This window comes from Sphaerodactylus townsendi, linkage group LG09 (assembly GCF_021028975.2).
Source record: "Sphaerodactylus townsendi isolate TG3544 linkage group LG09, MPM_Stown_v2.3, whole genome shotgun sequence".
Taxonomy (NCBI): Eukaryota; Metazoa; Chordata; class Lepidosauria; order Squamata; family Sphaerodactylidae; genus Sphaerodactylus; species Sphaerodactylus townsendi.
The window spans coordinates 19474922-19499787 of record NC_059433.1 but is presented as its reverse complement, the minus strand read 5'-3'; the positions used below and the strand labels follow the sequence as shown (position 1 = coordinate 19499787).

The following is a 24866-nucleotide window of genomic DNA, read 5'->3' as shown; positions in this document are numbered from 1 at the left end:
AGACACCAAGCGTAGTCAGACACACATTCTGGATTTTAAGAAAACTGATTTCAGTAAACTTAGTAAACTACTGGGTGTGATCCTGTGGTTAAGAATACTAAGAAAGGAATGCAGGATGAATGGGAATTTCTTAAAAAATGAGATCTTGACACAATTTCAAACAGGTCCAATGAGGAGGAAAAATTGAAGGTGTCTAAGGAAACCAGCATGGATGTCTAAGGACCTTTCAACTGAGCTAAGATTTAAAAGGGACATGTACAAGAAATTGAAAAAGGAATTCACCAAAGAAATTCAAACAAATAGCCAGGATGTGTTGGGAGAAAGTCAGAGAAGCTAAAGTGCAGAACAAGCTCAAACTCGGTATAGCAAAAAGAAGAAAAATGATGTGATAGGGTCACTTTGTGGAGAAGATGGTAAAATGCTAATGGACAGAGAAAAGGCAGAACTACTTAACACCTTTGCCTCAGTCTTCTCCCAAAAGGAAAACGGCTCAACCAGAGGGAAATAGAACTGAAGATGCAGTAGGGAAATTCAACACAGAACAAATAAAGGGGCGGTACAAGAATACCTGGCTACTTTCAATGAATTCAATTCTCCAGGGCCTGGTGGACTACATCCCAGGGTATTAAAAGAACTCGCAGAAAAGAACCACTTCCAATAATCCCTGAGAATTCCTGGAGAACAGATGTCCTAAAAGACTGGAGGAGGGCTAATGTCCCAATCTTCAAAAAAAAAGGACTCAAACAATTACTGCCTAGTCAGCCTGACATCAATACCAGGAGAGATGCCAGAGCAGATTAGACAGTCTGTAAGCACTTAGAAGAGAATGCCATGATCACTAAAAGTCAACATGGGTTTCTCAAAACAAGTCACGCCAGACTAATCTTATCTCTTTTTCTGATAGAATGACAAGTTTGGTAAATAAAGGGAATGCTGTGGATGTAGCATACCCCCCCCCCCCCCCCCACCCCCCCCCCCCCCCCCCCCCCCCCCCCCCCCCCCCCCCCCCCCCCCACCCCCCCCCCCCCCCCCCCCCCCCCCCCCCCCCCCCCCCCCCCCCCCCCCCCCCCCCCCCCCCCCCCCCCACCCCCCCCCACCCCCCCCCCCCCCCCCCCCCCCCCCCCCCCCCCCCCCCCCCCCCCCCCCCCCCCCCCCCCCCCCCCCCCCCCCCCCCCCCCCCCCCCCCCACCCCCGCCCACCAACACCCCCCCCCCCCCCACACACCCCCCCCCCCCCCCACCCCCCCCCCCCCCCACCCCCCCCCCCCCCCACCCCCCCCCCCCCCCACCCCCCCCCCCCCCCACCCCCCCCCCCCCCCACCCCCCCCCCCCCCCACCCCCCCCCCCCCCCACCCCCCCCCCCCCCCACCCCCCCCCCCCCCCACCCCCCCCCCCCCCCACCCCCCCCCCCCCCCACCCCCCCCCCCCCCCACCCCCCCCCCCCCCCACCCCCCCCCCCCCCCACCCCCCCCCCCCCCCACCCCCCCCCCCCCCCACCCCCCCCCCCCCCCACCCCCCCCCCCCCCCACCCCCCCCCCCCCCCACCCCCCCCCCCCCCCACCCCCCCCCCCCCCCACCCCCCCCCCCCCCCACCCCCCCCCCCCCCCACCCCCCCCCCCCCCCACCCCCCCCCCCCCCCACCCCCCCCCCCCCCCACCCCCCCCCCCCCCCACCCCCCCCCCCCCCCACCCCCCCCCCCCCCCACCCCCCCCCCCCCCCACCCCCCCCCCCCCCCACCCCCCCCCCCCCCCACCCCCCCCCCCCCCCACCCCCCCCCCCCCCCACCCCCCCCCCCCCCCACCCCCCCCCCCCCCCACCCCCCCCCCCCCCCACCCCCCCCCCCCCCCACCCCCCCCCCCCCCCACCCCCCCCCCCCCCCACCCCCCCCCCCCCCCACCCCCCCCCCCCCCCACCCCCCCCCCCCCCCACCCCCCCCCCCCCCCACCCCCCCCCCCCCCCACCCCCCCCCCCCCCCACCCCCCCCCCCCCCCACCCCCCCCCCCCCCCACCCCCCCCCCCCCCCACCCCCCCCCCCCCCCACCCCCCCCCCCCCCCACCCCCCCCCCCCCCCACCCCCCCCCCCCCCCACCCCCCCCCCCCCCCACCCCCCCCCCCCCCCACCCCCCCCCCCCCCCACCCCCCCCCCCCCCCACCCCCCCCCCCCCCCACCCCCCCCCCCCCCCACCCCCCCCCCCCCCCACCCCCCCCCCCCCCCACCCCCCCCCCCCCCCACCCCCCCCCCCCCCCACCCCCCCCCCCCCCCACCCCCCCCCCCCCCCACCCCCCCCCCCCCCCACCCCCCCCCCCCCCCACCCCCCCCCCCCCCCACCCCCCCCCCCCCCCACCCCCCCCCCCCCCCACCCCCCCCCCCCCCCACCCCCCCCCCCCCCCACCCCCCCCCCCCCCCACCCCCCCCCCCCCCCACCCCCCCCCCCCCCCACCCCCCCCCCCCCCCACCCCCCCCCCCCCCCACCCCCCCCCCCCCCCACCCCCCCCCCCCCCCACCCCCCCCCCCCCCCACCCCCCCCCCCCCCCACCCCCCCCCCCCCCCACCCCCCCCCCCCCCCACCCCCCCCCCCCCCCACCCCCCCCCCCCCCCACCCCCCCCCCCCCCCACCCCCCCCCCCCCCCACCCCCCCCCCCCCCCACCCCCCCCCCCCCCCACCCCCCCCCCCCCCCACCCCCCCCCCCCCCCACCCCCCCCCCCCCCCACCCCCCCCCCCCCCCACCCCCCCCCCCCCCCACCCCCCCCCCCCCCCACCCCCCCCCCCCCCCACCCCCCCCCCCCCCCACCCCCCCCCCCCCCCACCCCCCCCCCCCCCCACCCCCCCCCCCCCCCACCCCCCCCCCCCCCCACCCCCCCCCCCCCCCACCCCCCCCCCCCCCCACCCCCCCCCCCCCCCACCCCCCCCCCCCCCCACCCCCCCCCCCCCCCACCCCCCCCCCCCCCCACCCCCCCCCCCCCCCACCCCCCCCCCCCCCCACCCCCCCCCCCCCCCACCCCCCCCCCCCCCCACCCCCCCCCCCCCCCACCCCCCCCCCCCCCCACCCCCCCCCCCCCCCACCCCCCCCCCCCCCCACCCCCCCCCCCCCCCACCCCCCCCCCCCCCCACCCCCCCCCCCCCCCACCCCCCCCCCCCCCCACCCCCCCCCCCCCCCACCCCCCCCCCCCCCCACCCCCCCCCCCCCCCACCCCCCCCCCCCCCCACCCCCCCCCCCCCCCACCCCCCCCCCCCCCCACCCCCCCCCCCCCCCACCCCCCCCCCCCCCCACCCCCCCCCCCCCCCACCCCCCCCCCCCCCCACCCCCCCCCCCCCCCACCCCCCCCCCCCCCCACCCCCCCCCCCCCCCACCCCCCCCCCCCCCCACCCCCCCCCCCCCCCACCCCCCCCCCCCCCCACCCCCCCCCCCCCCCACCCCCCCCCCCCCCCACCCCCCCCCCCCCCCACCCCCCCCCCCCCCCACCCCCCCCCCCCCCCACCCCCCCCCCCCCCCACCCCCCCCCCCCCCCACCCCCCCCCCCCCCCACCCCCCCCCCCCCCCACCCCCCCCCCCCCCCACCCCCCCCCCCCCCCACCCCCCCCCCCCCCCACCCCCCCCCCCCCCCACCCCCCCCCCCCCCCACCCCCCCCCCCCCCCACCCCCCCCCCCCCCCACCCCCCCCCCCCCCCACCCCCCCCCCCCCCCACCCCCCCCCCCCCCCACCCCCCCCCCCCCCCACCCCCCCCCCCCCCCACCCCCCCCCCCCCCCACCCCCCCCCCCCCCCACCCCCCCCCCCCCCCACCCCCCCCCCCCCCCACCCCCCCCCCCCCCCACCCCCCCCCCCCCCCACCCCCCCCCCCCCCCACCCCCCCCCCCCCCCACCCCCCCCCCCCCCCACCCCCCCCCCCCCCCACCCCCCCCCCCCCCCACCCCCCCCCCCCCCCACCCCCCCCCCCCCCCACCCCCCCCCCCCCCCACCCCCCCCCCCCCCCACCCCCCCCCCCCCCCACCCCCCCCCCCCCCCACCCCCCCCCCCCCCCACCCCCCCCCCCCCCCACCCCCCCCCCCCCCCACCCCCCCCCCCCCCCACCCCCCCCCCCCCCCACCCCCCCCCCCCCCCACCCCCCCCCCCCCCCACCCCCCCCCCCCCCCACCCCCCCCCCCCCCCACCCCCCCCCCCCCCCACCCCCCCCCCCCCCCACCCCCCCCCCCCCCCACCCCCCCCCCCCCCCACCCCCCCCCCCCCCCACCCCCCCCCCCCCCCACCCCCCCCCCCCCCCACCCCCCCCCCCCCCCACCCCCCCCCCCCCCCACCCCCCCCCCCCCCCACCCCCCCCCCCCCCCACCCCCCCCCCCCCCCACCCCCCCCCCCCCCCACCCCCCCCCCCCCCCACCCCCCCCCCCCCCCACCCCCCCCCCCCCCCACCCCCCCCCCCCCCCACCCCCCCCCCCCCCCACCCCCCCCCCCCCCCACCCCCCCCCCCCCCCACCCCCCCCCCCCCCCACCCCCCCCCCCCCCCACCCCCCCCCCCCCCCACCCCCCCCCCCCCCCACCCCCCCCCCCCCCCACCCCCCCCCCCCCCCACCCCCCCCCCCCCCCACCCCCCCCCCCCCCCACCCCCCCCCCCCCCCACCCCCCCCCCCCCCCACCCCCCCCCCCCCCCACCCCCCCCCCCCCCCACCCCCCCCCCCCCCCACCCCCCCCCCCCCCCACCCCCCCCCCCCCCCACCCCCCCCCCCCCCCACCCCCCCCCCCCCCCACCCCCCCCCCCCCCCACCCCCCCCCCCCCCCACCCCCCCCCCCCCCCACCCCCCCCCCCCCCCACCCCCCCCCCCCCCCACCCCCCCCCCCCCCCACCCCCCCCCCCCCCCACCCCCCCCCCCCCCCACCCCCCCCCCCCCCCACCCCCCCCCCCCCCCACCCCCCCCCCCCCCCACCCCCCCCCCCCCCCACCCCCCCCCCCCCCCACCCCCCCCCCCCCCCACCCCCCCCCCCCCCCACCCCCCCCCCCCCCCACCCCCCCCCCCCCCCACCCCCCCCCCCCCCCACCCCCCCCCCCCCCCACCCCCCCCCCCCCCCACCCCCCCCCCCCCCCACCCCCCCCCCCCCCCACCCCCCCCCCCCCCCACCCCCCCCCCCCCCCACCCCCCCCCCCCCCCACCCCCCCCCCCCCCCACCCCCCCCCCCCCCCACCCCCCCCCCCCCCCACCCCCCCCCCCCCCCACCCCCCCCCCCCCCCACCCCCCCCCCCCCCCACCCCCCCCCCCCCCCACCCCCCCCCCCCCCCACCCCCCCCCCCCCCCACCCCCCCCCCCCCCCACCCCCCCCCCCCCCCACCCCCCCCCCCCCCCACCCCCCCCCCCCCCCACCCCCCCCCCCCCCCACCCCCCCCCCCCCCCACCCCCCCCCCCCCCCACCCCCCCCCCCCCCCACCCCCCCCCCCCCCCACCCCCCCCCCCCCCCACCCCCCCCCCCCCCCACCCCCCCCCCCCCCCACCCCCCCCCCCCCCCACCCCCCCCCCCCCCCACCCCCCCCCCCCCCCACCCCCCCCCCCCCCCACCCCCCCCCCCCCCCACCCCCCCCCCCCCCCACCCCCCCCCCCCCCCACCCCCCCCCCCCCCCACCCCCCCCCCCCCCCACCCCCCCCCCCCCCCACCCCCCCCCCCCCCCACCCCCCCCCCCCCCCACCCCCCCCCCCCCCCACCCCCCCCCCCCCCCACCCCCCCCCCCCCCCACCCCCCCCCCCCCCCACCCCCCCCCCCCCCCACCCCCCCCCCCCCCCACCCCCCCCCCCCCCCACCCCCCCCCCCCCCCACCCCCCCCCCCCCCCACCCCCCCCCCCCCCCACCCCCCCCCCCCCCCACCCCCCCCCCCCCCCACCCCCCCCCCCCCCCACCCCCCCCCCCCCCCACCCCCCCCCCCCCCCACCCCCCCCCCCCCCCACCCCCCCCCCCCCCCACCCCCCCCCCCCCCCACCCCCCCCCCCCCCCACCCCCCCCCCCCCCCACCCCCCCCCCCCCCCACCCCCCCCCCCCCCCACCCCCCCCCCCCCCCACCCCCCCCCCCCCCCACCCCCCCCCCCCCCCACCCCCCCCCCCCCCCACCCCCCCCCCCCCCCACCCCCCCCCCCCCCCACCCCCCCCCCCCCCCACCCCCCCCCCCCCCCACCCCCCCCCCCCCCCACCCCCCCCCCCCCCCACCCCCCCCCCCCCCCACCCCCCCCCCCCCCCACCCCCCCCCCCCCCCACCCCCCCCCCCCCCCACCCCCCCCCCCCCCCACCCCCCCCCCCCCCCACCCCCCCCCCCCCCCACCCCCCCCCCCCCCCACCCCCCCCCCCCCCCACCCCCCCCCCCCCCCACCCCCCCCCCCCCCCACCCCCCCCCCCCCCCACCCCCCCCCCCCCCCACCCCCCCCCCCCCCCACCCCCCCCCCCCCCCACCCCCCCCCCCCCCCACCCCCCCCCCCCCCCACCCCCCCCCCCCCCCACCCCCCCCCCCCCCCACCCCCCCCCCCCCCCACCCCCCCCCCCCCCCACCCCCCCCCCCCCCCACCCCCCCCCCCCCCCACCCCCCCCCCCCCCCACCCCCCCCCCCCCCCACCCCCCCCCCCCCCCACCCCCCCCCCCCCCCACCCCCCCCCCCCCCCACCCCCCCCCCCCCCCACCCCCCCCCCCCCCCACCCCCCCCCCCCCCCACCCCCCCCCCCCCCCACCCCCCCCCCCCCCCACCCCCCCCCCCCCCCACCCCCCCCCCCCCCCACCCCCCCCCCCCCCCACCCCCCCCCCCCCCCACCCCCCCCCCCCCCCACCCCCCCCCCCCCCCACCCCCCCCCCCCCCCACCCCCCCCCCCCCCCACCCCCCCCCCCCCCCACCCCCCCCCCCCCCCACCCCCCCCCCCCCCCACCCCCCCCCCCCCCCACCCCCCCCCCCCCCCACCCCCCCCCCCCCCCACCCCCCCCCCCCCCCACCCCCCCCCCCCCCCACCCCCCCCCCCCCCCACCCCCCCCCCCCCCCACCCCCCCCCCCCCCCACCCCCCCCCCCCCCCACCCCCCCCCCCCCCCACCCCCCCCCCCCCCCACCCCCCCCCCCCCCCACCCCCCCCCCCCCCCACCCCCCCCCCCCCCCACCCCCCCCCCCCCCCACCCCCCCCCCCCCCCACCCCCCCCCCCCCCCACCCCCCCCCCCCCCCACCCCCCCCCCCCCCCACCCCCCCCCCCCCCCACCCCCCCCCCCCCCCACCCCCCCCCCCCCCCACCCCCCCCCCCCCCCACCCCCCCCCCCCCCCACCCCCCCCCCCCCCCACCCCCCCCCCCCCCCACCCCCCCCCCCCCCCACCCCCCCCCCCCCCCACCCCCCCCCCCCCCCACCCCCCCCCCCCCCCACCCCCCCCCCCCCCCACCCCCCCCCCCCCCCACCCCCCCCCCCCCCCACCCCCCCCCCCCCCCACCCCCCCCCCCCCCCACCCCCCCCCCCCCCCACCCCCCCCCCCCCCCACCCCCCCCCCCCCCCACCCCCCCCCCCCCCCACCCCCCCCCCCCCCCACCCCCCCCCCCCCCCACCCCCCCCCCCCCCCACCCCCCCCCCCCCCCACCCCCCCCCCCCCCCACCCCCCCCCCCCCCCACCCCCCCCCCCCCCCACCCCCCCCCCCCCCCACCCCCCCCCCCCCCCACCCCCCCCCCCCCCCACCCCCCCCCCCCCCCACCCCCCCCCCCCCCCACCCCCCCCCCCCCCCACCCCCCCCCCCCCCCACCCCCCCCCCCCCCCACCCCCCCCCCCCCCCACCCCCCCCCCCCCCCACCCCCCCCCCCCCCCACCCCCCCCCCCCCCCACCCCCCCCCCCCCCCACCCCCCCCCCCCCCCACCCCCCCCCCCCCCCACCCCCCCCCCCCCCCACCCCCCCCCCCCCCCACCCCCCCCCCCCCCCACCCCCCCCCCCCCCCACCCCCCCCCCCCCCCACCCCCCCCCCCCCCCACCCCCCCCCCCCCCCACCCCCCCCCCCCCCCACCCCCCCCCCCCCCCACCCCCCCCCCCCCCCACCCCCCCCCCCCCCCACCCCCCCCCCCCCCCACCCCCCCCCCCCCCCACCCCCCCCCCCCCCCACCCCCCCCCCCCCCCACCCCCCCCCCCCCCCACCCCCCCCCCCCCCCACCCCCCCCCCCCCCCACCCCCCCCCCCCCCCACCCCCCCCCCCCCCCACCCCCCCCCCCCCCCACCCCCCCCCCCCCCCACCCCCCCCCCCCCCCACCCCCCCCCCCCCCCACCCCCCCCCCCCCCCACCCCCCCCCCCCCCCACCCCCCCCCCCCCCCACCCCCCCCCCCCCCCACCCCCCCCCCCCCCCACCCCCCCCCCCCCCCACCCCCCCCCCCCCCCACCCCCCCCCCCCCCCACCCCCCCCCCCCCCCACCCCCCCCCCCCCCCACCCCCCCCCCCCCCCACCCCCCCCCCCCCCCACCCCCCCCCCCCCCCACCCCCCCCCCCCCCCACCCCCCCCCCCCCCCACCCCCCCCCCCCCCCACCCCCCCCCCCCCCCACCCCCCCCCCCCCCCACCCCCCCCCCCCCCCACCCCCCCCCCCCCCCACCCCCCCCCCCCCCCACCCCCCCCCCCCCCCACCCCCCCCCCCCCCCACCCCCCCCCCCCCCCACCCCCCCCCCCCCCCACCCCCCCCCCCCCCCACCCCCCCCCCCCCCCACCCCCCCCCCCCCCCACCCCCCCCCCCCCCCACCCCCCCCCCCCCCCACCCCCCCCCCCCCCCACCCCCCCCCCCCCCCACCCCCCCCCCCCCCCACCCCCCCCCCCCCCCACCCCCCCCCCCCCCCACCCCCCCCCCCCCCCACCCCCCCCCCCCCCCACCCCCCCCCCCCCCCACCCCCCCCCCCCCCCACCCCCCCCCCCCCCCACCCCCCCCCCCCCCCACCCCCCCCCCCCCCCACCCCCCCCCCCCCCCACCCCCCCCCCCCCCCACCCCCCCCCCCCCCCACCCCCCCCCCCCCCCACCCCCCCCCCCCCCCACCCCCCCCCCCCCCCACCCCCCCCCCCCCCCACCCCCCCCCCCCCCCACCCCCCCCCCCCCCCACCCCCCCCCCCCCCCACCCCCCCCCCCCCCCACCCCCCCCCCCCCCCACCCCCCCCCCCCCCCACCCCCCCCCCCCCCCACCCCCCCCCCCCCCCACCCCCCCCCCCCCCCACCCCCCCCCCCCCCCACCCCCCCCCCCCCCCACCCCCCCCCCCCCCCACCCCCCCCCCCCCCCACCCCCCCCCCCCCCCACCCCCCCCCCCCCCCACCCCCCCCCCCCCCCACCCCCCCCCCCCCCCACCCCCCCCCCCCCCCACCCCCCCCCCCCCCCACCCCCCCCCCCCCCCACCCCCCCCCCCCCCCACCCCCCCCCCCCCCCACCCCCCCCCCCCCCCACCCCCCCCCCCCCCCACCCCCCCCCCCCCCCACCCCCCCCCCCCCCCACCCCCCCCCCCCCCCACCCCCCCCCCCCCCCACCCCCCCCCCCCCCCACCCCCCCCCCCCCCCACCCCCCCCCCCCCCCACCCCCCCCCCCCCCCACCCCCCCCCCCCCCCACCCCCCCCCCCCCCCACCCCCCCCCCCCCCCACCCCCCCCCCCCCCCACCCCCCCCCCCCCCCACCCCCCCCCCCCCCCACCCCCCCCCCCCCCCACCCCCCCCCCCCCCCACCCCCCCCCCCCCCCACCCCCCCCCCCCCCCACCCCCCCCCCCCCCCACCCCCCCCCCCCCCCACCCCCCCCCCCCCCCACCCCCCCCCCCCCCCACCCCCCCCCCCCCCCACCCCCCCCCCCCCCCACCCCCCCCCCCCCCCACCCCCCCCCCCCCCCACCCCCCCCCCCCCCCACCCCCCCCCCCCCCCACCCCCCCCCCCCCCCACCCCCCCCCCCCCCCACCCCCCCCCCCCCCCACCCCCCCCCCCCCCCACCCCCCCCCCCCCCCACCCCCCCCCCCCCCCACCCCCCCCCCCCCCCACCCCCCCCCCCCCCCACCCCCCCCCCCCCCCACCCCCCCCCCCCCCCACCCCCCCCCCCCCCCACCCCCCCCCCCCCCCACCCCCCCCCCCCCCCACCCCCCCCCCCCCCCACCCCCCCCCCCCCCCACCCCCCCCCCCCCCCACCCCCCCCCCCCCCCACCCCCCCCCCCCCCCACCCCCCCCCCCCCCCACCCCCCCCCCCCCCCACCCCCCCCCCCCCCCACCCCCCCCCCCCCCCACCCCCCCCCCCCCCCACCCCCCCCCCCCCCCACCCCCCCCCCCCCCCACCCCCCCCCCCCCCCACCCCCCCCCCCCCCCACCCCCCCCCCCCCCCACCCCCCCCCCCCCCCACCCCCCCCCCCCCCCACCCCCCCCCCCCCCCACCCCCCCCCCCCCCCACCCCCCCCCCCCCCCACCCCCCCCCCCCCCCACCCCCCCCCCCCCCCACCCCCCCCCCCCCCCACCCCCCCCCCCCCCCACCCCCCCCCCCCCCCACCCCCCCCCCCCCCCACCCCCCCCCCCCCCCACCCCCCCCCCCCCCCACCCCCCCCCCCCCCCACCCCCCCCCCCCCCCACCCCCCCCCCCCCCCACCCCCCCCCCCCCCCACCCCCCCCCCCCCCCACCCCCCCCCCCCCCCACCCCCCCCCCCCCCCACCCCCCCCCCCCCCCACCCCCCCCCCCCCCCACCCCCCCCCCCCCCCACCCCCCCCCCCCCCCACCCCCCCCCCCCCCCACCCCCCCCCCCCCCCACCCCCCCCCCCCCCCACCCCCCCCCCCCCCCACCCCCCCCCCCCCCCACCCCCCCCCCCCCCCACCCCCCCCCCCCCCCACCCCCCCCCCCCCCCACCCCCCCCCCCCCCCACCCCCCCCCCCCCCCACCCCCCCCCCCCCCCACCCCCCCCCCCCCCCACCCCCCCCCCCCCCCACCCCCCCCCCCCCCCACCCCCCCCCCCCCCCACCCCCCCCCCCCCCCACCCCCCCCCCCCCCCACCCCCCCCCCCCCCCACCCCCCCCCCCCCCCACCCCCCCCCCCCCCCACCCCCCCCCCCCCCCACCCCCCCCCCCCCCCACCCCCCCCCCCCCCCACCCCCCCCCCCCCCCACCCCCCCCCCCCCCCACCCCCCCCCCCCCCCACCCCCCCCCCCCCCCACCCCCCCCCCCCCCCACCCCCCCCCCCCCCCACCCCCCCCCCCCCCCACCCCCCCCCCCCCCCACCCCCCCCCCCCCCCACCCCCCCCCCCCCCCACCCCCCCCCCCCCCCACCCCCCCCCCCCCCCACCCCCCCCCCCCCCCACCCCCCCCCCCCCCCACCCCCCCCCCCCCCCACCCCCCCCCCCCCCCACCCCCCCCCCCCCCCACCCCCCCCCCCCCCCACCCCCCCCCCCCCCCACCCCCCCCCCCCCCCACCCCCCCCCCCCCCCACCCCCCCCCCCCCCCACCCCCCCCCCCCCCCACCCCCCCCCCCCCCCACCCCCCCCCCCCCCCACCCCCCCCCCCCCCCACCCCCCCCCCCCCCCACCCCCCCCCCCCCCCACCCCCCCCCCCCCCCACCCCCCCCCCCCCCCACCCCCCCCCCCCCCCACCCCCCCCCCCCCCCACCCCCCCCCCCCCCCACCCCCCCCCCCCCCCACCCCCCCCCCCCCCCACCCCCCCCCCCCCCCACCCCCCCCCCCCCCCACCCCCCCCCCCCCCCACCCCCCCCCCCCCCCACCCCCCCCCCCCCCCACCCCCCCCCCCCCCCACCCCCCCCCCCCCCCACCCCCCCCCCCCCCCACCCCCCCCCCCCCCCACCCCCCCCCCCCCCCACCCCCCCCCCCCCCCACCCCCCCCCCCCCCCACCCCCCCCCCCCCCCACCCCCCCCCCCCCCCACCCCCCCCCCCCCCCACCCCCCCCCCCCCCCACCCCCCCCCCCCCCCACCCCCCCCCCCCCCCACCCCCCCCCCCCCCCACCCCCCCCCCCCCCCACCCCCCCCCCCCCCCACCCCCCCCCCCCCCCACCCCCCCCCCCCCCCACCCCCCCCCCCCCCCACCCCCCCCCCCCCCCACCCCCCCCCCCCCCCACCCCCCCCCCCCCCCACCCCCCCCCCCCCCCACCCCCCCCCCCCCCCACCCCCCCCCCCCCCCACCCCCCCCCCCCCCCACCCCCCCCCCCCCCCACCCCCCCCCCCCCCCACCCCCCCCCCCCCCCACCCCCCCCCCCCCCCACCCCCCCCCCCCCCCACCCCCCCCCCCCCCCACCCCCCCCCCCCCCCACCCCCCCCCCCCCCCACCCCCCCCCCCCCCCACCCCCCCCCCCCCCCACCCCCCCCCCCCCCCACCCCCCCCCCCCCCCACCCCCCCCCCCCCCCACCCCCCCCCCCCCCCACCCCCCCCCCCCCCCACCCCCCCCCCCCCCCACCCCCCCCCCCCCCCACCCCCCCCCCCCCCCACCCCCCCCCCCCCCCACCCCCCCCCCCCCCCACCCCCCCCCCCCCCCACCCCCCCCCCCCCCCACCCCCCCCCCCCCCCACCCCCCCCCCCCCCCACCCCCCCCCCCCCCCACCCCCCCCCCCCCCCACCCCCCCCCCCCCCCACCCCCCCCCCCCCCCACCCCCCCCCCCCCCCACCCCCCCCCCCCCCCACCCCCCCCCCCCCCCACCCCCCCCCCCCCCCACCCCCCCCCCCCCCCACCCCCCCCCCCCCCCACCCCCCCCCCCCCCCACCCCCCCCCCCCCCCACCCCCCCCCCCCCCCACCCCCCCCCCCCCCCACCCCCCCCCCCCCCCACCCCCCCCCCCCCCCACCCCCCCCCCCCCCCACCCCCCCCCCCCCCCACCCCCCCCCCCCCCCACCCCCCCCCCCCCCCACCCCCCCCCCCCCCCACCCCCCCCCCCCCCCACCCCCCCCCCCCCCCACCCCCCCCCCCCCCCACCCCCCCCCCCCCCCACCCCCCCCCCCCCCCACCCCCCCCCCCCCCCACCCCCCCCCCCCCCCACCCCCCCCCCCCCCCACCCCCCCCCCCCCCCACCCCCCCCCCCCCCCACCCCCCCCCCCCCCCACCCCCCCCCCCCCCCACCCCCCCCCCCCCCCACCCCCCCCCCCCCCCACCCCCCCCCCCCCCCACCCCCCCCCCCCCCCACCCCCCCCCCCCCCCACCCCCCCCCCCCCCCACCCCCCCCCCCCCCCACCCCCCCCCCCCCCCACCCCCCCCCCCCCCCACCCCCCCCCCCCCCCACCCCCCCCCCCCCCCACCCCCCCCCCCCCCCACCCCCCCCCCCCCCCACCCCCCCCCCCCCCCACCCCCCCCCCCCCCCACCCCCCCCCCCCCCCACCCCCCCCCCCCCCCACCCCCCCCCCCCCCCACCCCCCCCCCCCCCCACCCCCCCCCCCCCCCACCCCCCCCCCCCCCCACCCCCCCCCCCCCCCACCCCCCCCCCCCCCCACCCCCCCCCCCCCCCACCCCCCCCCCCCCCCACCCCCCCCCCCCCCCACCCCCCCCCCCCCCCACCCCCCCCCCCCCCCACCCCCCCCCCCCCCCACCCCCCCCCCCCCCCACCCCCCCCCCCCCCCACCCCCCCCCCCCCCCACCCCCCCCCCCCCCCACCCCCCCCCCCCCCCACCCCCCCCCCCCCCCACCCCCCCCCCCCCCCACCCCCCCCCCCCCCCACCCCCCCCCCCCCCCACCCCCCCCCCCCCCCACCCCCCCCCCCCCCCACCCCCCCCCCCCCCCACCCCCCCCCCCCCCCACCCCCCCCCCCCCCCACCCCCCCCCCCCCCCACCCCCCCCCCCCCCCACCCCCCCCCCCCCCCACCCCCCCCCCCCCCCACCCCCCCCCCCCCCCACCCCCCCCCCCCCCCACCCCCCCCCCCCCCCACCCCCCCCCCCCCCCACCCCCCCCCCCCCCCACCCCCCCCCCCCCCCACCCCCCCCCCCCCCCACCCCCCCCCCCCCCCACCCCCCCCCCCCCCCACCCCCCCCCCCCCCCACCCCCCCCCCCCCCCACCCCCCCCCCCCCCCACCCCCCCCCCCCCCCACCCCCCCCCCCCCCCACCCCCCCCCCCCCCCACCCCCCCCCCCCCCCACCCCCCCCCCCCCCCACCCCCCCCCCCCCCCACCCCCCCCCCCCCCCACCCCCCCCCCCCCCCACCCCCCCCCCCCCCCACCCCCCCCCCCCCCCACCCCCCCCCCCCCCCACCCCCCCCCCCCCCCACCCCCCCCCCCCCCCACCCCCCCCCCCCCCCACCCCCCCCCCCCCCCACCCCCCCCCCCCCCCACCCCCCCCCCCCCCCACCCCCCCCCCCCCCCACCCCCCCCCCCCCCCACCCCCCCCCCCCCCCACCCCCCCCCCCCCCCACCCCCCCCCCCCCCCACCCCCCCCCCCCCCCACCCCCCCCCCCCCCCACCCCCCCCCCCCCCCACCCCCCCCCCCCCCCACCCCCCCCCCCCCCCACCCCCCCCCCCCCCCACCCCCCCCCCCCCCCACCCCCCCCCCCCCCCACCCCCCCCCCCCCCCACCCCCCCCCCCCCCCACCCCCCCCCCCCCCCACCCCCCCCCCCCCCCACCCCCCCCCCCCCCCACCCCCCCCCCCCCCCACCCCCCCCCCCCCCCACCCCCCCCCCCCCCCACCCCCCCCCCCCCCCACCCCCCCCCCCCCCCACCCCCCCCCCCCCCCACCCCCCCCCCCCCCCACCCCCCCCCCCCCCCACCCCCCCCCCCCCCCACCCCCCCCCCCCCCCACCCCCCCCCCCCCCCACCCCCCCCCCCCCCCACCCCCCCCCCCCCCCACCCCCCCCCCCCCCCACCCCCCCCCCCCCCCACCCCCCCCCCCCCCCACCCCCCCCCCCCCCCACCCCCCCCCCCCCCCACCCCCCCCCCCCCCCACCCCCCCCCCCCCCCACCCCCCCCCCCCCCCACCCCCCCCCCCCCCCACCCCCCCCCCCCCCCACCCCCCCCCCCCCCCACCCCCCCCCCCCCCCACCCCCCCCCCCCCCCACCCCCCCCCCCCCCCACCCCCCCCCCCCCCCACCCCCCCCCCCCCCCACCCCCCCCCCCCCCCACCCCCCCCCCCCCCCACCCCCCCCCCCCCCCACCCCCCCCCCCCCCCACCCCCCCCCCCCCCCACCCCCCCCCCCCCCCACCCCCCCCCCCCCCCACCCCCCCCCCCCCCCACCCCCCCCCCCCCCCACCCCCCCCCCCCCCCACCCCCCCCCCCCCCCACCCCCCCCCCCCCCCACCCCCCCCCCCCCCCACCCCCCCCCCCCCCCACCCCCCCCCCCCCCCACCCCCCCCCCCCCCCACCCCCCCCCCCCCCCACCCCCCCCCCCCCCCACCCCCCCCCCCCCCCACCCCCCCCCCCCCCCACCCCCCCCCCCCCCCACCCCCCCCCCCCCCCACCCCCCCCCCCCCCCACCCCCCCCCCCCCCCACCCCCCCCCCCCCCCACCCCCCCCCCCCCCCACCCCCCCCCCCCCCCACCCCCCCCCCCCCCCACCCCCCCCCCCCCCCACCCCCCCCCCCCCCCACCCCCCCCCCCCCCCACCCCCCCCCCCCCCCACCCCCCCCCCCCCCCACCCCCCCCCCCCCCCACCCCCCCCCCCCCCCACCCCCCCCCCCCCCCACCCCCCCCCCCCCCCACCCCCCCCCCCCCCCACCCCCCCCCCCCCCCACCCCCCCCCCCCCCCACCCCCCCCCCCCCCCACCCCCCCCCCCCCCCACCCCCCCCCCCCCCCACCCCCCCCCCCCCCCACCCCCCCCCCCCCCCACCCCCCCCCCCCCCCACCCCCCCCCCCCCCCACCCCCCCCCCCCCCCACCCCCCCCCCCCCCCACCCCCCCCCCCCCCCACCCCCCCCCCCCCCCACCCCCCCCCCCCCCCACCCCCCCCCCCCCCCACCCCCCCCCCCCCCCACCCCCCCCCCCCCCCACCCCCCCCCCCCCCCACCCCCCCCCCCCCCCACCCCCCCCCCCCCCCACCCCCCCCCCCCCCCACCCCCCCCATTATGGACTACAGTTCCCATCATCCCGTGCCAGCATCATGCTGGCACGGGATGAAGGGAACTGTAGTCCATAACATCTGGAGGGCCACGGGTTTGACACCTGTGCTCTACAGGGATACAGATATATCTTAAGATAAGGTTTGCTTTACATTTTTGAGTCATCTTGGTGCAGCACTCCTGGGTCCCAAATATTCGAGGGAGCATCTGACGAATATGCTTAACATTTCATCTCGATATCTTATTTGCAAGATGTTTAAAGCTTATCAGTCGGCTTCAGTAAAAACCTCTTATTGCACATCTGCATTATCATTAGCAGCTCGCAGGTTGCGTTTGTGGCACCTGCGGGCTGCCAACCTCGGAGTGGGGGGACTGTTTGCATTCACCAAAAGCCCTCCCACTACCTAAAGCACAGGTGTCAAAGTCGTGGCCCTCCAGATGTTATGGACTACAGTTCCCCCCCCCCCCCCCCCCACCCCCCCCCCCCCCCCCCCCCCCCCCCCCCCCCCCCCCCCCCCCCCCCCCCCCCCCCCCCCCCACCCCCCCCCCCCCCCACCCCAGGGATGATGGGAACTGTAGTCCATAACATCTGGAGGGCCACGAGTTTGACACCTATGCGTAGAGTATTGATTAGAGATTATGTGTATACACTAGGATTTAGTTATAAGAAAATTATCAAGAAAAAAGACACATACATAAAGGTGACTTATGAGCCAGTTCTATTAAGGTGCTTTTTTTGCACAGCTACCAGGTAGCACCTGGAGATGCCAGCCTCCAGATGGATCCTACGGATCTCCCGGAATTACAGATCATCTCCATACTATAGAGATCAGTTTTCCTGGTGATAGTGGATGTTTGGGGGTGGATTCTACACAACTGAGGTCCCTCCCCACCCCAAACCCTGCCTTCCCCAGGGTCCCCCCACCTTCACCCAAAATCTGTAGGAATTTCCCAACCCAAACCTGGTAACCCCACCTCTGCCTACCCACCCTATTTGAATATGCTAAAACCAAATAATCTGTTCCTTCGTTCAGAATTCATTCCGAAGATCTGAATTAAAATTAATTCTGGGTGGCACCTATAGATGTCCCACTCTGGGTGGCACCTATAGATGTCCCACTATGACAGTGATGGCGAACCTTTTTGAACCTTTTCGTGCCCAAATTGCAACCAAAAACCCACTTATTTATTGCAAAGTGCCAACACAGCAATTTAACCTGAATATTGAGGTTTCAGTTCAGAAAAAACAGTTGGCTCTGAGGCACGCGTTATTCAGGAGTAAGCTTAGTGAAGCAACTGTGCAACGCTTCAAATGGGTGAATCACGATCCTAGGAGGGTTTACTCAGAAGCAAGCCCCATTGCCAGCAACCAAGCTTACTCCCAGGTAAAGGATCATGCCCAGGTCAGCCTAGATGTGTGTGTGTGTGGGGGGGTGAATTTCCACCCCCTCCCACATGATGAACTCTGTGCGTGAGTGCCCACAGAGAGGGGTCTGAGTGCCACCTCTGGCACCCGTGCCATAGGTTCGCCACCACTGCACTGTGACAATTGATCGCCAGATAGCAAAGATCAGTCCTCCTTGATAATGGCTGTTTTGGGGGGTGGGCTTTATGGCATTATACCTTTGAAGCAATACAAAGCAGAAGAGGGAGGAGGTAATAGAGACTATTCTTGACCTGGAGGGCGAATCAGCTCTTATTTGGGTACAGGTGTCTTTTTTTTAAATTTTCAACCCTGCTCTTAAATCTGACCACCATTTCCCACCCTTCCCTTTTAATCTATTCCCAAGTACCAGAAAACTCCCAGTTTCCGAAAAACAGGTTAACTGATAAAAAGGAGATTCCGCCCTTCAAGTTACTACATGCACTCTCAAGAATCAATCAATCAAATCATTCTCTCATTCCCCTCTTAGCCCCCTTTTCTCTTTCCAATTCAGGTCCCAGTTTAAAGTCCTGCACACACACATTAAAATCACTGCAGGCTACATTTAGGATAATATCTCTGGCAACTGACATTCCATCGGCGTATTTTCTAAGCACATCCTTGCTATTGCACTGTGACAGCCATCAGAGCTTCACAACAGTTTTTGGATTGAACAGCAAGTAAGACTGGCTCTAGCACAAATACTGCAAAGCTGTGTTTGTAGCTGGCGTGCAGAGTGTCTGAAGCAGATCAGTATCCTCCATGGAAACCAACTTGTATCAAGTTGCCTACGTCTCCAGGGATCCCATAGTCTCCAAAGGACTTCCCATAAGACAAACAAGCACCTTGTTTGTATGTGATAACATAAGGCCTTTTGTAACGTCCTCTCCACCCCGCCCCCGCCCCCCCAATACTGCTCATGCATCTTTAGCCTTGAGCAGAAAATAAAGGAATTAATGCCTTACTTAGCATTATTCTTCTGGTATTTAATTATTTCCCCTATACATTTTTCCACAAATAGAGTAACAGAATCATTTATATATCCTATAATAGCCTCATCACCTGCGCCGTCATGCTGCTAGATGCCTCGTTGGAAATTTCCATATTTTTAAATAAAGGAGTAATTAAACTGGTCCACAACTCATTAAATGTAGTTTGCTCCACAATCATTGGTTCAATAGGTTCAAGTTTGTCATGTGATCACCTACATGTTTAAGTATGGCACTTGTTTAGATCTGACCTCCCAAACCTCCAAAAGAAGGGCACTCATTCTTGCCAAAGTAAAAGCTTGTCTGAGCTTTGTTATTTTCAAGCGATAGGAATATTTCAGCTGTTGCATCGGAAGGGTAAAAGATGCTAAACATACCCTGTGAGTCCTAACAAATGAACTATTGGAATCCAGTTTCTTTACACACATTTTGGCTAGCGAAGTTATTTCTATTGCCTCAGTAGTCTTTAACATATCACTTGTAATTCTTTGACCTTTCATTTTCTTTTTAAATAAATCATCCTATTGGCTAATGTGGACTTCTGCTTTTTTTGAGACCAAGTTGTCCCCCTTCAGATTTTAAGATCTTAACTTTTATTCATGCTTTAGTCTCCATCAATAATTCACCCAATTCAGCCTGAGACTGAATCTCAGCCTGAGACACATCTCAAAGTAGCCAGCAAGCAGAAGAAAAAATTATACTGGATGTAATCCATCCTCTCAAAGACAGCACCAATCCAAATTTCTGCATCATACAAAAACTGATTGAGACCTTGGCTTGATGTATTTTTAAAGGTGAGGGAACAAATTTGCTTCCTGCTGTATAAAATATTTTACAATTGTCCTCCCAGCTTTCAAGGTAGCTCTGGTGGGTTTTCTGGGCTGTGTGGCCGTGGTCTGGTGGATCTTGTTCCTAACGTTTCGCCTGCATCTGTGGCTGGCATCTTCAGAGGTGTATTACAAAGTCTGTTACATACTGTGTCCAAACAGTGTGTACCAGACTTCCCTCTGTGATACACCTCTGAAGATGCCAGCCACAGATGCAGGCGAAACATTAGGAACAAGATCCACCAGACCACGGCCACACAGCCCGGAAAACCCACCAGAACCAGTTGAATCCGGCCATGAAAGCCTATCATGATCAGCTGTAATCTTGTTCCCGGTTCCTATGTACTCTTTGTATGTAGGGCCCCCTTTGATACTGTGCTTCAACTTGACTGTAATGCTCTCTTCTTTTCCAGTAATTAGACATGAAAAATTGTGGATTTCCCTGTTTACTTCTTCAGCGACTTACATGTAACATTTTAATAGTGGACACTAGTTTTTCAGGGAGCAGAATTATCTGTAAGAAAACACTTTTAAAACACACACGTATTTCAGGTGTGCAGACACATTCTCATCCTCTTGGGGAAATTATCAGAAGTGCTTATACTGGTACTTTAGCCTTCTGCCCCCTGGTGGATATACTGGGTCACAACATTCACAACATTGGTAAGAAATGCAGTTACTGCTTTTCATTTTAAGAAAAGGGTGGTGGTTTGGCAATGCCAGGTGTGTCGTTTCTGTTTGAAGGAGCAAAGTCAGTAAATGTGTATACATGCTGATCCAGAAGCAACTAGTTTTATCTTCTTAGCCGATTATTTTAGTGGAAATTAGTGAAGAACTGCTTTTCACTTTGATAGCAATTGGTCAGACAGCAAACGTTCAACTGGTTTTTAGAAGGTGACGAAATCCAGTTTTTCAACAAAGCACTCAGTGGTTTCCTTGTACAATACCTGTCCTGCGGTGTCCTGCTATGATGTTCTTACAGAATTGTGTTCAGTATTTAGGAGCGGACCAAAGCAGCAGTTATATAATGCATGTTGACATTTCTACCATGGTAACAACAATAGGCTCCATTTCACAAAGATACAAAAGGGTGCTTTTCAAAGCATGTATTATGTATTGCTCAATAAGGTTTTCACTATATACATCTGCATTAAACTCACTGCTATAACATCATGCTGTAGATTTTGGATACAGAGGGAATAGAGGCAGCCTTCGCTGCATAAAGGAAATAATGCATTTTCAAACCACTTTCACAACTGTTTGCAAGTGGATTTTGCTATTCCGCACAGCTTCAAAGAGCACCGAGAGCAGTTTGAAAGTGCATTATTCTGCATGTGTGGAATGAGCCCTTATCTCCAAGAAAGTACCTCACTAGATGTAGTTAAGCCAGATGTCCAGGAAAATGTGAAACAGAAAGTACTTGCATACTGACTCATTCTAGGGAAAAGCTAAAAGACAAATTTATTGTTTACTTGCCAATTTAAGTAAGGAAGCTCTAACAGTTTAAAATATTAAAAGCAGTTTTGGAATGCAATTTTGAGCAGAGGAATAGCTGATCAGAGTGCCTTTCTCTGCCTGTTTTTTGCTCAGACCCAAAATCTCCAGCCTCCGCCTTCCCCCAAGGGATTTCAGTATATACATTCAGTGATGATGCTTCTGGAATTCTGAAAGGGGATACAAAGTGGTATCTTTGTGCAAAACCAGGCAACAAGAAAATCATTAAACATTCCATTTGCCAGTTCTCGGCTTGAAATGTCCACTCGGGGCTTCTTTTTATTTAATACCAACATTAGGGGCTTTGTTAAAATCATTTCCCTCTCGTTTGTGTATTGCACACGTCGTGTGAAGAACGGGGCAGCACAATGCATCTTTGAAATATAAGGGCTTATACAAGGTCTTGCACACAAATGTTAAAATAAATATTTTTTAAAAATAGTATGGTGAATCCAGTCATGCAGTTGAGAAAACTTAAGTTACCTTATGCGGCAAATTTTACTCCTCCTTCCTTCTACTCCCGTATAGGGAGGCCAACAGACCTTCAAGATCAATATAGTGGGGGTTTGCAATAGAATCGGGAATCAGCAAAAATTGCCATCGTCTTCTTAAAACTGAAGATTATTCACACTGAAGCTGTTTAATTATATGGTGAAACAGGAAATTTGGATGTGTCTATTGAGTGTCTCTCTATTCCGCATTAATATTTGACTTGTGCCCTGCCTTTTTCCAAGCAAGGTTGGACTGAAGGCATGAAGACATTAAAGGTGCCTTTCCAGCATACAAAAGTTGATCAGGAGTGTGGTACTGCTAGCAGTTCTTCCAGGACCTGAATTAAGATCATACTAACCTTGGGTATTTGGTCTGTATCACTGCCATATCAATGGGTATGAGGAAAAAAACTGTTTTAAAGAAAGCATGAAAAGGATGTGTATGTGAAAGAACACAGGCATGCACATCTGCATATATCTTGATGCAGCAAGTGTCCCGTTGTTTCTGTGTGACTAAGCTGTGAAAAAGGCAAACTCTATGCTGGGGATAATTAGGAAAGGAGTTGATAATAAAACTGCAAGGATTGTCATGCCCTTATATAAAGCAGTGGTGCGACCGCACTTGGGAGTGCTGTGTTCAGTTCTGGTCGCCACATCTCAAAAAAGATATCGAAGAGATAGAAAAAGTGCAGAGAAGGGCAACGAGGATGATTGAAGGATTGGAGCACCTTCCTTATGAGGAGAGGCTGCAGCGTTTGCGACTCTTTAGTTTGGAGAGGAAGGCGTCTGAGGGGGGATATGATTGGAAGTCTATAAAATTATGCATGGGGTAGAAAATGTTGACAGAGAGAAATTTTTCTCTCTTTCTCCACAATAACTAGAACCAGGGGGTATACGGTAGAAATGCTGGGGGGAAGAATTAGGACTAATAAAAGGAAACACTTCTTCATGCAACATGTGATTGGTGTTTGGAATATGCTGCCACAGGAGGTGGTGATGGCCACTAACCTGGATCGCTTTAAAAGGGGCTTGGACAGATTTATGGAGGAGAAGTCAATCTATGGCTACCAATCTTGATCCTCCTTGATCTCAGATTGCAAATGCCTTAGCAGACCAGGTGCTCAGGAGCAGCAGCAGCAGCAGAAGGCCATTGCTCTCACATCCTGCACGTGAGCTCCCAATGGCACCTGGTGGGCCACTGCGAGTAGCAGAGTGCTGGACTAGATGGACTCTGGTCTGATCCAGCAGGCTAGTTCTTATGTTCTTATGTGACTATGGGATAGCATATGCAAAAGCATAGCCCCTTCTGCATGCAGAATAAAGCACATTCAATTGTTTGAAGGTGGATTTTGCTATACCGCACAGTAAAATCCAGCTTCAAAGTGCACTGAAAGTGGATTGAAAGTGCATTATTCTGTATGTGTGGAAGGGGCCTATGTGTTGCTAAACAAATTGGCACTTCATTGCAGTTATGATGACAGGGACACCCTCAGACCTCGATAAGCAGCTGCCTGCACATCAAGGCTTCAGTCGGCCTCATGGCTGAAATGATGTGATAAATCACCGTACACAATACTGTATTTAAACAACTTACAATTTCAGTTTTATTCATGTTAGAAGTTTACTATTGAAAAAAATGGCATGTACTAAAGCCACAACATTACACAGGTGAACCATAGCAAAATCTCATTGGGTGGGCACTATTTGTTGTAATACAATATAAATATTACAACTGAATATAATCAAAAGTTGAAGGACTTCTGTACCTTATAAGGTGCAGTAGGCACAATTTATATCCTGATCAAGCTCTGCAAAGCATTTTACCATGATTTCACTGTCACAAAGTATTACAAGTCATCAAAATCATATGCCAAAGCACTATGTGCTGAAATCATACAGTGTGTACTACACTTCACATTAGTGGTAAAGGCAAAAGGTTTATACAATCTGAAGAGAAACCAGAGTATCGTTAGTGGTATAAACGGAACAATATTATAGCCTATAAACTCAAGCCTCACTCCCTCAGAATACTTTTAGTCTGAGTTCAGAATTCATTCAGAAGTAATCTATGGCTTTTCTTCTCATACAGTTTGGGAGATTTTCATGCACAACTTACAAATGGAGAAAAATCAGAATTATGCCCCCCTTCCCGCCGCTCAATACACACACACACATCGAATAAGCTCTACCATTGGCGTGGCCAGTATTATTCTGGAGCTGATTTAATGCTGGAGGTTGGAAGTGTATTTTATTGCAAAACCTGACCCCCTTACTAATCATGTGCTATACTGGTACGATCTAGCACAGGGGTCAGCAACCTTTACCACCCAAAGAGCCATTTGGACCTGTTTTCCACAGCCCCGAAGATCTACAGAGCCGCCTCCAGTTTGGCCTCTCCACTTCCCTTTCCTTCCAGTGCTGGGAAGCAGAGGCGCCGAGCAGGTAAACCCCCTCTGCCCGACGGAGCAGGCAGTCGCCTGCTCCGTGGGGCAGAGGGGGGATGGCGGCTGCTCTTGAGGGACACGCCCTGGGGTCGGAGGGTAGCGTGGGTGTGTTCCTCCAGCCCTCCAGAGCAGTGCTAGAAGGAGAGGTGAGTGGAGGGGACGTGAAAAGCGGCGCCCTCATGCATGGAGCCGCCTCTGGTTCCTCGGCTCACCTTTCCTTCCAGCACTTCTCTGGAGGGACACGTCCATGCTACCTTCCAACCTCCAGGCCACGTGGAGCCGCAGTATAAGGCTGAAAGAGCAGCATGCGGCTCCGGAGCCACAGGTTGCAGACCCCTGATCTAGCAGTAGGAGCTTCAAGATGAGGAGCAGATGCTTGAAGACATAGCTGTAATATTGCACAGGGGGAAAGAGAGATGTATCCAATTTGTGGTACATCCCCTACAACTTTTTGGAGACAATTTTTTGTTCCTTACATGAGAAACCTACTCATTACCATGTCTTAATTATATTTGGTACAGTGACTGAAGTCCGAACTGGTCAGATTTGGCCTGTGGATAATTAATTGATCACCACTGGAATAGATGACTTTTTATAGTTTTCTGGTCCCTTCCTAATTCATTGTTTATAAGAAAACAGGAGCATCTGACAGACCCAAGATTTTTTTTAAAAAAGCTGTAACATTCAGTAAGTGCCTTAAATAATCAATAAATTGTCCAGGTTAGGAAATTAAACTCTGTTTTAAAAAGACCTGGCTTAAGAGAAAGGCAAGATTATAAGAATCAGCAGAAAAGTGAAATGCCTATTAAAATGAAGTGTTTTTAACTCAGGCCGTTTCCGCACGGGCGGAATATGGCGGCCTGGGGACGGCAAAAACGCCGTCCCCAGGTGCGCCGATTCGCCACCAGAGGTGCAGCTGCATGGCAACAGCGCTGCCCTCGCACCGCTCCGACCAGTAGCGAAACCGGCGTTTCCAGAGTGCGTGAGGCGCGCTTTTCACCCAAGCGCCCGGCGGCGCCCAGCTGCCGTCTCGCAGTAATAGCGGCGGCTTCGAAGCGCCTCCCCCCCACTTTCCCTCCCTGCACTTACGCTTGTCTCCTGGGCCTCCGGTATTCGCGAGGCCTGGGGACATGCCCCCCTGCCCTGCGGCGCTGGAGCAGAGCGGGCATGTCGTCAGGCCCGCCGGCGTACATGCTGGAAGGCTATCTGGCGATTAAATGACCGGTCGATCGGGCGGCGGCGGCTCTGCC

At 74.0% G+C, this 24866-nt stretch overlaps 1 protein-coding gene across 1 annotated transcript; it reads left to right on the top strand.

Annotated features, from left to right (window-relative positions):
* Positions 1–970: 970 nt before the first annotated feature.
* LOC125439406 (basic proline-rich protein-like) lies at positions 971–24837 on the top strand (the record flags this gene model as incomplete). The annotated part of the gene is made up of 3 exons (XM_048508512.1): positions 971–1158; positions 11240–12221; positions 24505–24837. Coding segments are annotated over 3 exons (1503 nt in total), but the record flags the coding sequence as incomplete, so codon positions are not given.
* Positions 24838–24866: the final 29 nt, after the last annotated feature.